The 14,383-nt window shown below is 40.8% G+C and overlaps 1 protein-coding gene across 1 annotated transcript in view; it reads right to left on the reverse strand.

The window, feature by feature from the left end:
- Positions 1–14,383, reverse strand: part of camkmt (calmodulin-lysine N-methyltransferase) — a 107,840-nt gene that overhangs the window by 23,510 nt on the left and 69,947 nt on the right. Inside the window, exons 5-8 of the mRNA XM_007551183.2 lie at positions 12,371–12,422; positions 7,114–7,177; positions 2,454–2,520; positions 53–127 (exon numbers count right to left, since the gene is read on the reverse strand). Coding sequence (XP_007551245.1) covers positions 53–127; positions 2,454–2,520; positions 7,114–7,177; positions 12,371–12,422 — 258 coding nt within the window. The remainder of the gene's footprint in view (positions 1–52; positions 128–2,453; positions 2,521–7,113; positions 7,178–12,370; positions 12,423–14,383) is intronic.

A 14,383-nucleotide genomic window follows, 5' to 3' on the forward strand; every position in this document is an offset into this window, starting at 1 on the left:
GTGTGTGTGTGTGTGTGCGTGTATGTGTGTGTGTATGTGTGTGTAAACGTACCAGTCTGCACACATGACTGTATCAAAGTGACCTTCCAGCGCTGAAATGTCCACCTCGCAGTCCCACCTCACCACCCTGTAACACACACATGAAACAGAGACAAAAGTTCAGCATTTGGACGGGTGGTGAAAGAAACCAAGCGGCGCTGCTAAAAAAAAAACAAAAAAAGACCCCGACATGGAGAAAAAGCTCTTTGTCTTCGTCTTCTCTTTCTCCACCTTCACTGCTCTTTTCCTCTTCAGCACTGAGCTGCTGGCTGTCTGACACCTCGCTCTCCGTGACCCCCACTGTTTTTCTGCCTCAGTAGAGACCAGGAGAACGCATCGGAGAGGAAGACATGACGTCTGCGGGATAAAGCAAGGGAGCGTCTGACATGACACTTGACATTTATACCTTGTGAACACACACACATGCCGAGAGGAAGAGCCCACCTTCCGCACAGGTTGCTTTTCAACCCCCCGGCGCTTCTATTTATTTTCTCTGGTTTTGAGAACATTGCCAAAGTCGAGCTCTGGGACACAGCTAGAATGCAATGATTCACAATATATATATATATATATATATATATATATGTATTCTGAACGTATGTACAGAATATATCCATCAGAAAGAGTTTTACGTATTGTCTCGAACCAAAACATCTCCGTTTTCCAGGTTTTCATATTCAAGAAGGTTTAAAAGAAGTCGTTTTGTTTCAAACACACTTTAGAAATGTTAACTGTAAATTGGCTGTGCTTTGGTGGAAAGATTATTCATTGTACGTGCTACCTTAGTTTTACACAAATGTCCGCCTGCTGTGTTTTTTGTTTTTTTTTTAAAGCAAAACTTGCCACTGAGCGTATCAGTCTAACTCTCCTTGCCCTTCTTTTTGTGTAACACGCTGCTGTGAACCTCGTAACCCTCCTAAAAGCCGAAGAGATACTTTCAGGTCTCGATAGGTAACGTCAAGACCTAAAACATGAATTTGTAACATCAACAAATCCAACGTTTTCAAATTAATCGCCTGCCTTTAAACACGCACGCATGTAATTGCAACCAAATCCCCACAACCTCACAAAAAAAACAAAACAAGTGTGCTCGATTTATAAATATCGCTCTCAAAGGGACGCTTGACGAAAGAGACACACGGTTCATCCTGATGCCGCTGCGGTTTTCTGTCCCGCTGAAATCCGCCTCTGAACCGGTGCTGCTGTTTTGTCCTCCTCCAAGCGCCCAGCTTTCCTCTTCACCTCTTTTTCCACGCCACTTTGCCTTTCTCTCTCTTTCCCACTGTCAGGCAGATTTGGAGGAGGGGTGGGGGGGATTATTAATTAGGCATTTTTAACACTCAGTAAACAAAACATTAGGCCCTGCTAGAAATACAATCTCAGTTCACAGTGGGAGGCCCCAACACACAACGCTCGCACGTATGCATGAGTGTGCAAACGACATCGCGCGACATGCCCCTCCCTCTCCATCCCCTAGCACAATCGCATCGTGGCCTTCGCCCCCTCTTGCGGCGCCGAGATGACAGCAGGCATAATCTGAAAAGAAAACAATCAAAGTAATGTAGCCTAATTATACGTTTACTTTTTCACTCCATCTACCACTCATGTAAATATGCTCAGGAGCGAGGGATGGAGAGACGGAGAGAGAGGACGTAGGGGAGCAAAAAAAAAAAAACAGTCATTGGAAAATGTTTTTTTTTTTTTTTTTTTTGACGGGGACAACAATTATTTTGGACTGAGAAATTACATGTATAATGAGCTCAGATGCATGTTTTCTGGACCATTGATCCTCATCAAAGAGGGTCACTTTTCTTGGATGATCCTGTGCGCATGCTTGGACTTTAAAGCCCGATAATTAATNAAAAAAAAAAAAAAAAAAAAACAGTCATTGGAAAATGTGTTTTTTTTTTGAGACGGGGACAACAATTAGGTTCATTTTAGCCTGTCCTTGCATGTGAGGAGTGTGTGCATGTTTTCTGGACCATTGATCCTCATCAAAGAGGGTCACTTTTCTTTGATGATCCTAGGCGCATGCTTGGACTTTAAAGCCCGATAATTAATCTGCAGAACGCTCAAAACGGGACGAGTTCTTTCACGCTGAATATCTGAAGCAACCGTATTTCCAGTTGGAGATTCGGGCGACACGATGACACAAATACGTGTTGACCAAGTCGCATTTGAATCACAGCAGACATTTGAAAATCAAACGAATTTACTTCAAACTAGCCCACAGAGTCAGCCGATGATTATGTTCAACACTTTTCAGGAGTCTGTGGCTGGAGACCACGAATCTAAACACCTCAAACTAAAATATTGTTCTAGTGAAAACAAGAAAGCTTTTAAGCAATAGAACAGTTAATAACACATATAAGTGTTTAACTCATGTCACAAATTCTCAATTGGATTTATCTTACCTTGACGATACGTGCGTTGACCCAAACTTTCCGGCCTGTCTGTTCCTTTCGACCACTCTCCGAACATCTGAGGTGCAGCGGTCAAGGATTCATCTCTAAAATGTGGGCAGGAGGCAGCGGCGGCGGCGCAAGTTCCTGCTTTTCACGAACCAACATTAAGTTCACCCCACATTTTTTGCCAAATTGTGTGTGTTTGTGTCGCGTGGGTGTTGCGTGTGTTTGGGTGCATGACGTGTACGTGTTCTTTTATGTGTGTGTATCTCTATGTGCACTTTCAACAGCATGCTGCTCTATGATTATTATTATTATCATTTCAGGTTAAAACTGAAATGATTCCTGTTTACACTGAAAAAAATAAAACCACATCTAACACAGACTAAAAATGAAACATTGCCATTTATAATTTATCAAAAAGTCCCATGAAAGAAAGTTGTTGGTGCTCAGATCTCATTAGGTCCTGAATCAAGACGCTCCAAGTTGCTCTTTATCGGCAAACACAACGGATACAAGTTATTTTGGGACAAATAGCTTAAAGTGTTCAGCAGACAAACGGTCACCTAACATTTGACTAATCAGCTCTTTCAAAGCGATGTTTAGTTTAAAGCAAATGTAATAGCACGTCCGTTGTAAACGTGGATGTCAGTGTTGCCGGGAAGGATATCAGAAGATATAAAACTAGAGAACTGTGGGAAACATGTTGCGTGGTCAACAACACCCACATAGAGGAAAGCATGAGTGAGCAGAAATGATGTCCAGGGACGGAGCGCTACATCACAGCTGCTTCGTACCGGATCAATGGAAAGGCTTTTAACCACAGATAGAAAAAATAAAACACACACACACACACAAATGAAGACACACAAAGGCTGGGTGATTGATGTCAAGTTGTCTATTAATACAGCGACTAGTGGAGTTGCAAAGCAATTCAATTAGGATTTCCTTGTCTTTAAAGCCAGCAGAGGGCCGAGACGAATCCAATCGACAAAGGCAGGGTGGGGGGGAAGAACAAGAGGGATGGATGAAGAGAGCCGGAACATGTGATGAACTGATCGCTGTAAATCTGTTACGGATCTCAGAGGCGTCCCACGACGAGAAACACAAACGACACACAGGTTACGCAGGCGAGGAGCATTTAGGATGCAGAAATGTGTCTTATTTGCACACAATCAGAACGCCTGCGAAGGAGTGAGCACGAAAGGCCGGTCAGAGCACGCTTACGCCACTGAGGGAAAGTTTATACACACACACACACACGCACACGCACACACACACACACACACACCTGTCCCCAAGTGAAGACATGCACAGCAGTAAAAAAAAAGACATTTGAGAAATCAAATAAAGAATTTTGAGTCTTGTTGAGCTTTAAAGTGGGGGGGGAAAAAAAACATTTTCTTCAATCACTTGAGGCCGAGCGGCAGCGGCCAATGACATGCATCAATCATTCTTAATGGAACATTTCCATTGATTTCCTACATGAGTATTCAAGGTCAGAGCAGCGGCGGTTTCTGCTCTCTTCGCTGCATGTTTTTTTTTTGTTGTTTTTTTATGGCGGGGCGGGAGGCCTGACAACAATAAAGGAGGTCAACAACTTCTACGAAAAGTGGGAAATCTGTTCTCCCAGAGCGTGTACAGTAAATGCCATCCGTTCACAACTTCTTCTTCTTCCTTTTCGTATCTTCTCATCTATTTCGCTGAATAAATCTGAAGCCCTATCAACAGCCGCCATCGCTCTCCATTCTGCCGCAAAATAAAAAGCCACGCGAGATAAACAGAGGCCATTAGGACACGGCTCAGGCCTCAACGGGAGGAAATACCACAAAGTGTGTGAATGGACCAATTTGGCAGAGTCCGGGACAAATCCTGAGTCTTTCTCACCCCCCACCTTTTCTCTCTCTGTGTGTGTGTGTGTGTGTGTATACTCGCTTCCATTTTTCGCTCTGAATTCACTTACAATTCTCCCCGAGTGTTTGTTCTAGGAAACAAAGCGGCCGGTCAATGGCGTATTGTTTGCGTGTCCAAGTGTGTGTTTTACAGTCTTCGCGATGTTATTGTTTGGTCTTATTGTGATCAGAGAAGGAGCATTGTAGCCCGGCTGGGGACGGAGATGCCGTAAGCGGGGTTAAATTTGGAAGAGCCGCGTCGCTCAACGGGGGAAAGCGAGACGCATATTTAGATTTCCCTCGTTTGTTAACAGACGGTGAGACAAGCTGCTTTTTTCCTTTTTTGCGGCGCTGCCCCATTGATTACTGGAAGATCTAAAAGGATTAAATGAGGGGGAAAAAAAGATGAAATGAAATGAGGGAAGAAGAGCTGTGATGAAAAGACGAGCGTGTTTTGATCGATGCCCCACTTAAAGAAGAAACGACACCAAAAATCTCACCTAAAGATTTCTTCTAAAAACATAATTACATGTCTTAATTTGAAGAAGAAAGAAAAAAAAACACACACACACCCAGCATTTCAAACAAACTTGATTGTAAAGATCGCTTCAAGCTCTCACCCTAAACCTCAGCGTTAGATAAACTCTCAAAACTAAATCTGACAGGATGCCAGTCGCAGCGCTCTTATTTTGGCGGATGCGGTTGGTAGATGCCCCCTCCTCAGAATGTGCCCGGCTGTTCTCCTGCACTCCGACACGACATCTAGGGTCCGTCATGAGCTGCAAGTTCAGTGGGGAAAAAAACTCATTTCTGACTCAGAAAACACCAGTAACAAGACTGACCATGGACTTCATATTTGGATGCATAACTTGTCAGTTATTATGTAATAATGAGGATTAATTAGCATTTAGGCAGAGACTGACTTGACTAAAATAATGTCCACAAGACTTTGTGTTCCTCCTTTAAAGTCACAAGCATGATTTGTAATAAAACCTACATCTTAAAGTTGACTTTAATTTAATTTAATTTACAAAAATGTAAATTTTCATGTTAAATCAACTTAATGAAATACAATAAAGACTTGGCTGAATAAATTGGAGCAAGTTTTTATTTTTTATTTTTTAATTTCTCTTAACTAATCAGTTTTAGTTTAATATACTTGCTAAAGACAGTTAAGTCAACGTAATTGAAGTTATACCAACAGCTTTTTTTAAGTGACAGTTTAAGTTGATACAACTTAACTGAGTCAACCCAACAAGGGAACTAGACTCAGTCAAGTTGAGTTGGAAAATATATTTTTTTTACAGTGCAGGGGTTAAAATTTGCAAAAGGCAGAATTCAGTCCAATCAGCTGAAAGAACACAGAAAAATCCTATTTACTTCCAAATGAATCATGAATAACTAACAGATATATAGTTGAAACAAGATGTTTACGTTCATGTTTTAAAAAGACATTGACCCTCCTTTCTCACTTTCTATCATTAAAACACACAAAAATGTCATGTTTTAGGTCAAGTAGGACTAAAACTATTATTTCCATTTGCCCACATAAGAATAATGTGGAGGCACGGCTGCAGAGGTTTTTAACACAATAAACCAACATGTCCAAAAGTTTGGTTCATCGTGAATAAAGCCGCATTCACCCAAATGTTCTTGTTAAAGTTTTCAGACCCAACATTGGCTGGAAGGCCACTCAGAACGGAAGAGGCCATAACTTCAAAAGCAACATAAAAACCTATAAACCTCAACGCGAATGTTAAGTATGTGGCAACATGTTTTGCCGGCAGTGAAATAAAAAGTTTTTTTTGTTTCTAACACAGTCTATGTAAATATTATTTGGTTTCATCGGCACATATAATCTTGTGTAAGTAACTTTCTTTTGCAAACCTGGCAGCATATTAAAGCAAATAAAATACAGTTTGCATGGCTCCACATTTTAGAGAGTGAAGCAGTTTCAAGTCCACTTTTGTCTTGACCTCGCCACTGCTACCAGAATCCTTTGAAACTAGTCGTCTTCATTTTAGTGAAGTTGTTTAACGCCAGCAAACTTATGACTGATTACAACCTCTTAAGTGAAAGAACTCCAGTTAAAGCAACCTCTAAATACCTCTTTAAATTGTTGATTCAGACATGAATCTTTGCACTGTGGTTATCGTTCTCATCCAAGTCTTAAAAATAAAACCGGATATCTTTTTTTAAAACGCTGCTTTCCACAATTGTATTCTTATTTACGCTTGAAGAGAAGCAGCAAAAGTGTTGCGCTAATTTGTCTGCCTTTTGCTCCATGATTCTCTACCGTTTGATAGCTGACAGCGAAGGCAACGAACCATCAGAAAAAGCAACATTTCAGACCCAATATGCAGAACTTTAAATTTGATTGTTTCTCGTTTTTGGATGCTAATCCTCTCAGTGTCAATAAATCCAATGAGATGGTATCCGTTGCAATACATTTTCATACTGATAGGAAGGAAATTAAATATTTGAAACTCAAATTAAAAAAAGCCCAATGTTTTCCCCTTTAGGATGTGAACATTTTAATCACAGAACAAAAAAAAACAAAAAAAAAACATTCCTGCACCATAGATTTCCATCTAAAGGACACACAATCAAACGCCTAACTATCTCACTGAGGGACAAAAGAAAAGCAAAGGGTTTGTTTTTTATTTTTTTCCGCTGGAACAAAAATTGTACGATCGCACATGAATCGCTGTGAGCTAATGGAGCTACGGCAGCGATGGAGAGACGGAGAGAGAGAGGAGAGGACGATGAAAGGATACTCTGAATGGACTTCTCATTCCCATCTGATAGCAGGACTTCCTTCACGTCAGCAGAAATGGCAACCTGAGAGCCGGAGGAGAGACAGGAAAGAGACGGAGAAATTAAACAACACGGAACAAAAGAACAAACCCCCCAAAAATAAAAAAAAATAAAAAACAGCAGCCTCAGATGAAGCAAACATCTGAACGCACGCACACAATAATGACATAACCGTATCTACAAAAGCCTCGCTCCTTGGCAGCCCGGCCCACGCCGCCCTCCGTCTCTCCGTCTCTCCCTGCCATTTTCCCCTCTCTCTATCTTCACCCCATTTTTATGTCTGCATTATTTTAATCATTCAATCAAATCAGTCAATACTTTTATCATTGTGGCTAGCGGTGGGGGCCTGCTATCTTGCTATCACTCTGTTCGGTAATTGCATTGTGACAGGGGATGATGGCAAGCGCAAAGCCTTTTCATTTGACGCTGGGTGTTTATCAGGCCGAGCCATCACTCCGTTCGCCGCTGTCACTCTGCACTCGGCTCGCCGGGCCTGCCTGATGCCCTTCATATAACTTTGCGGAGCGTATACTGCGAAACGACGACGAGAGAATGGAGAGTTGCCGCGTTTCGACGTGTGCGAGGGAGATGTAGATAGGGAGGGGGGTGAGGTGTGCGCTCCGGTGTAGACTCTCGGCTTTTTGACAGTCTTTTTCTTTACAAATGCCTTTTTCCTGTATCAGCAAGCGTATGTCAGGCTGTTGGCTTTTGTTAAAGAGGGCGCCTGCATCTCCAAGTGGGTCAAATTTGTCGGCACCTCTGTTAAGACGTGCAAAATGGCTTAAAAGAAATTCCTCTTGTTTTGCAGTAACATTATCTTACCCTTAGAAAACACAGAAATCCCCTCCCTCTTTAAGAGATTATTGTTTATAAAAATCATCAGTGGTGAAATTGTCAGTGTCTCTGCTGCCATTATTGTACTGAACCCCGTTTGGCAATATTTAGGAAACCAAGAATTTCTCCAGAGAGCAATCTTTGACTTTGACTATACTCTGCACAACAGCAGAAAATATCATCATTTTTGACCTTCTGGATGCAATAATGCCATGATAACTTGATGATATAACTGTATTTTTTTTTTTAGCTAGAGCCATAACATTTTGCCAATAGCCGTGTAACACTAATTCTCAATTTTAGCACATCCTGCTAAAATGATCTAGCTAACAGCTCTTTCCCATACATGAAATTACTACATATCTAACCTAATGAAAAGTACTATTAATAAAGATTTAGTTGACAAAATCCTTATAGAAGTGGGTCTTACAACCACAAGTCAGAAGAATGTGCTCCACAGTATTAATGCTATCTGCTAGCTAACAAGTAGATGGCTAACTAACTAGCTGGCTAGTTTTAATAAGCAGTCTGCTCAGAAAAACAATGCTTAGTTTTTCTGAGCAAACTGTATAAGTCTGCTCACAAAATAAGATAAGTTTCTTATTAAAACTCGTATAGTTTTAATAAGACGGCTAAAAAAGAGACAGGCGGCTAAAACATTGGCGAAGCCACACAAAGGCGCCACCTTGCCACGCCCACAAGACTGCATAAAAACTGCAATAAAACTAGCCCTAATAATATTGCACCAGCTCCACATATTGTCTTTTATTTTCAATGCTACACTAAAATCTAATAAAAAAAAAATTATTTAAATGAAGTCAACTGGGTTATTGGGTCAAATTCGTCAACTGATTATTGGCATTTTATTGCCTGATTAGCCAAAATGAATGAGTCACTGGCAGGTATTACATAACCGGCCATTATAACCTTAGAGTCAGAGTCAGTCCTGGGGTCTCCTAACGCTCTCTGCAGCTCACCCTACAGGCCCTCCACTGGGTTTAGGTTTGGGAACTGTGATGGTTGTGAGCAAAAAAAAAAAAAGGATTTTTGTGTTTGAACCAAATATAAACCATTTCTGCAACTCATGGATATCCAATTTTCAGCTTTCTAGCTAAAAGTGAACAGATTTTTATTTTGAGCAACTTGTCATCCTAAAGAGGCCATGATGCCACGCGCAACAGTTCTGCAGCTTGTCACCTTCGGCCTGCCTGGAAATGACTGATTTCATTGAAAGGCATCTTTGAGTGCCCTAATAAAGCATTATATTAGTCTAATATAATTTATTTTATTCACACATTGCAAGCTGTGCCAACACTGGTTTTCTTAAAAAACCTTACTTTCCCCCCTTATTGAATGCTGAAAAGAAAGTTAGATTTCTTTAAAAAAAAATAAAAATAAATAAAAATTCAGTTTGAGATTGTGTTACTGCGATACATCCTGTCTCCACATCTGGATGGGCGAAATCAGTATAAATAAAACGGCACAACCTGCTCTGGAACCATCATGCATGCATTTGTCTGCAGAAGTGAACATACAGACACACATGTTGAAACCCTGAGGGGCGTTTGAAGGGGGTCACTGAGTGAGGTGCGGGGCTGCTCGCCATCTGCTGAAATAACGGGACGACACCTTCAGGCTCCACCAGAGCACACAGCTGAAGGAACGGGAGTCCAGCTGGTCGACACAGGAGCATCAATCTGCACGCTCAGCTAGTAAGCAGTCACAAATCTGTGAGAATAATGACTTTACTAACCAAACACAAATAATCTGCCAAGCCGATTATGTAAAGCTACAGCAAATATTTCTTCGAACATTAAGTAATCATTCCTAATGTCGACACGATGCGAAAACAGTCCGGCTCTAAGAGTCGACGTGTCAGTTTTACGGGTTTCAGTTTCAGACCGAATGGAAATAAATTAAAGATTAAGTCAATTAATTCAAAGAACAATGCCCTTTTTTTTGGGAAGTCAAAAAAATTAAATAATACATCCATAAATTAGCACTTATTTCAACAGTTTGAGTTGTTTTATATAAACAAAAATCCATTCAGACTCAGACTGCACCAGGATGATTCAAACTAAAGTCTGCAGAAATTATATTAACCACTGCTAATCTCTTGAGAAACCCACAATTTTAAAAAAATCTGGATTCATAAATTTTTTTTCAGAGATGAGAAGTGCATTGGAAAGGCAACAACGTGTTTAAGAATGCTCAAAAAAGCGTTTAGTGGGTTGACCCTCCGACTTTCAGAAAACGATAGTTTCATCACATCTTCATGCTGATTTTTACTGAGAATTAATGGTCAAACACTCAACAATATTTAGCATCATACCTTCACAAAAAAAACAAACAAAAAAAACAAAACAAGAAAATGCGGGGAGAGTGGTGTCAGTGACGGATGAAGGAGGGAAGAGGTGTGAAGGAAGGATCCCATCTCAGACCACCAATGTCAAAACACGGTGTATTGACCGCTAGGAGATAAAACTCAGCGTTTTACACACACACACACACACATACACACACACTCATTGGCATCTAACAGATCGATGGGACACTGAAGCCTGCTATATGGAGGGCCCCAGAAGACTCTGACTAATAAGCCCTATAGCTGACAGACTGCAGGGTGTCTCCACATGTGTGTGGAGGAGTGTATTAGGCATCCAAATACTCGACGGCTTATTGAAGTTTCACTACTTTTGTGACAAAGCGGATGCTTGTTTGCATATTTTTGATTACATTTTATGCTAAATAATTTTGTCAATCACAGGAATCTTTATCTGCAGACATAAAATAGATTAAGACACCCTAGGACATTTTTAAACACACAATTCAAGTGATGTAAATCAACAATTTAAAAAATATCTTTAATTTGTTTTGTAAAATAAAAGAAAATGCTCATTTTGGAGTGGAATAAATGACAACTTCATCACTCAGACAACTAGTTTGGTTCTCCTCTGTTAAAGCGAGTGTGAAGATTGAAATAGCGTCTAAAACCTCTAAGAAACAAGATTGTGGCAGCTTTGGGTCTGTGAGATTTAAGGGGGATTTTAAAAAATTAAAAATCAGACAGTCCCCAAGCGGACAAAACGACTGGCAATGAGCTCAGGTCTGATGCTAAAAGTAGTTCCCGAAAACTTAACTGTCATTGCAAGCAGGTTCTTGCTGTTGTTAATACATGAAAGTGTGTGAAATGTACAATCAAAAAGAGGCTGGGAAGAACCCACTGCTCATTAAGGACAGACTAAAGTTTCTAGACTAGTTTTCCTTGGACAAATGAGTCTAAGAACAAATTGTTTGGCCATCAGAGCAAAGGACAACAACGCAGCTAAAAATAAACAAACCAATAAAAAAACACAACCTAACATTAATTGTGAAACGTGGAGGTGGAAGTGTCATGGTTTGGGGATGCTTTACAGAATCAGAACCAATTCTTCTACTGTGTATTTGTATTTGAAATGTCAAAGAAACTGTAAAAAAAACAAAACAAACAAAAAAAAAAACTTCAAGCTGAAGCTGAACTGGAACTTTTAGGACAAATCCCAGATCTTGATCTTTATGTGACTTAATACAGGCTGAACAAGCAAGAAACACCTCAAATAGATCAGAGGTGCAGAGAGGAGAGGGGCAAACCTGCCTCAGACTGATGATATGTAACCAAGGTGGATAACCTTGGTTACATATACAGAGGTAAGGTGTCCAAACCTTTTCCAGTTAGATAACGTAGTTTAAGTTTATATCTTATGTTTAACAATTAAAACAAGCTTTATTGATATATAAAATCTGAACATTTCTCAATATTGAGTGGGCTGTCCTAATATTTCCTCAACACTGCTGGAAAACCTCCCACTGTAGCTGGACAGGAAGACTCTGGCTGCATTTATTGCAAACAGGATTTTTTTTTTTTTTTTACACACTTTTGATGTGGCACTTTAGAAAGTCATTTTTTCTTCTTCTTCTAAACACAAATTCTTTCCAGCACACTTTTCTCTTTTAAGCCATTTAATGTTAGAAACGACTAACTGTTCTCGACGCAGACTCCAGGGGGAAAAAAACAAAAAAACAAAACCAACCAATCAGGAGAAACACTCAGGCATAATCTGCTCAGTGAATCTGGCGGTAAACCCTGAACACAAATGAGTCGCTTTATTAAACTGCTGTGAGTAAAGTGTTTGCATGCAAATTCCCCCTGAAGGCTCGCAAATCTAAACTCGCATTCCAGCGCGCAGGAAGTGAATGACGGAGCCTGAATAGATAAGGACACTGCGTGCTCATGCTGTGCGTATATTGATTGGCGATGATTAGTTTTATTAGAGAAGCCGAGACACTTTTCCTTGCAGAAGTCTGCTGCTTTTGTGCGTGCGTGTGCGTGTGTGTCTCACTTACCATGAGCCCACCAAGGCAAGTCATACCTCCTCCTAACTCACACACTGCACCCCTGGGAGACAGAGAGGAGGAGAAAGAGAGGCGAGTCGGGGTGAGATTTACTTTAGTGAGGCAAAAAAAAAGAAAGAAAAGAAAACAGCAGTTTAGTACTAACACGCACGTGCTGTACAGTAGATCTGAGCAGATATGGAGAGACACTCCGACGCGCTACGCTACGAGCCCGGGCAGATACACAAACACTAAACACAGCGGGGTAAGAAATATCAATTCAACCATCAACTTGAAAGCTGAATGCTGAACACTGAGAAGCACAAGCTCAATCAGCAGGATATCTGAGGAGCAACACACACACACACACACACACACACACACACACACACACAAAGTCCTGCAGCTTGTCTGCTCACTCAACCCCTCTCCTCATCCTCCTCCTCCTTTCATCTCCCCTGCCCCTCCATCTCTGCCCCTGTCCTCTTTCATCCCCCCCCACCACCCGCTCCATCCCTCCCTTCCTCCTCCCTTTCCTGCTGACCTTCACTACACCGCTCTGATCAATAACCCCTCTCCTCCTCGCCTCCCGCCTCTTGAATGTTAAAACAGGAAATCAAAGGGTGACGTTCCACCTTGAGTGGAAATCAAAAGTGCCCGGGTGCTTTTCAGCCGTGTGCCACAGGGCAGCCCTGATGCACGGCAGACAACAAGACGGGGAAAAGAGCAGAAGGCGCAGAAAAGGAAGAGAAAAAAAAATGCTCTGGTGTCAAAGTGGTAAATGTTTGCGAAAGATAAAAAGCAGCGTTTTTTTTGTTTGTTTGTTTGTTTGTTTTACCCTACAATTTATAGAGAATCTTCATGAGCAAGCATCTTCTGAGTAGGTGTGAGATTCTCGTATTATGATAACATTATGGTTTTGTAGCAGAAGAATGCAAAACATGATTGTTTAGCAGCACAGTTGTTTGTACTGCTAAAGACAATGCAGAGAAAATGTTGGTGTTGCTCCTTTCACACAAAGTGAAATTCAAAGTTTCTGTGCAGAAAAACAGAGAAACAGAGATAAGACACATTGAAGCAAAAGAAAATTCAAATTAAAAGAAAAATAACCTTAAAAAAGGCCAATTTGAGCAGATAAAGGTGCAACGTGAATAGAGTAATATTTTGGGGAAAACTGCAGGAGACAGTAATGTTTATACTCATGATTTAAAAGAAGCAAGCAGATAAATACAAAGCGTTTGTACTTTGCAGTACCTGACAGGAATAGTCCGTGAATTGAGAAGTGGCCCGAGAACAGAGCCTTCAGGAACCCAACATGGGTTTATGTTGACCAAGTGACACAAAGCAGTTCTGACCTTTCACATAAAACCTGAACCACTTTGGTCCAGAACCACAGAGTCCTGCCTACTCTTCCAATCATTCAGGATGTAACAATATTATGCAGAATGTTATAATGTGAGTATCTTCACTTCTTTAAGAATAAATAAATAAAAACACGGAATTAATGAATTGGAAAGAAAGGCAAAAAACCTTTTCACGTTTCTTTATAGTCTGTAGGTTTAGCTATTAGTGACTAGAAATGTGTCCAAATGGGTAAATGGGTTTCTTTTGTAAATAAGCCTTCAGCCAGCTGACCACCAGTCCAGTGATGGCTGGGGGAGAGGCAGCACAGCCAGAGAAAACTAGTGTAATTGATGGACTTACATTAGTGATTGATGAATCTGTTTAAAAACATAAATAAATAAAAAAAAAAATGTGTCACAATAGTCGCCTTTATTCATGGGAACCAGTCAGGACACGCTGAGAAACGGAAGAGGGAAAAACCTGCAGCAAGAGTCTCAAAATCTAATGGCTGCATTCAGGACTAATCGCCTCAGTATACGGGTTGCCAGGTCTGTTGCTTCCCCACGTCAGACTGTGCACAGGCTAGTTAGCATGACCACCACTGACAGTGGATAAACAGTTTTTCTTTAACAGTAATTTCTTGTTTTGTTTTGTTTTTCAACATTACCATGGCTAGAGCAA

Source organism: Poecilia formosa, unplaced genomic scaffold (assembly GCF_000485575.1).
Source record: "Poecilia formosa unplaced genomic scaffold, Poecilia_formosa-5.1.2 Scaffold40, whole genome shotgun sequence".
NCBI classification, from domain to species: Eukaryota; Metazoa; Chordata; class Actinopteri; order Cyprinodontiformes; family Poeciliidae; genus Poecilia; species Poecilia formosa.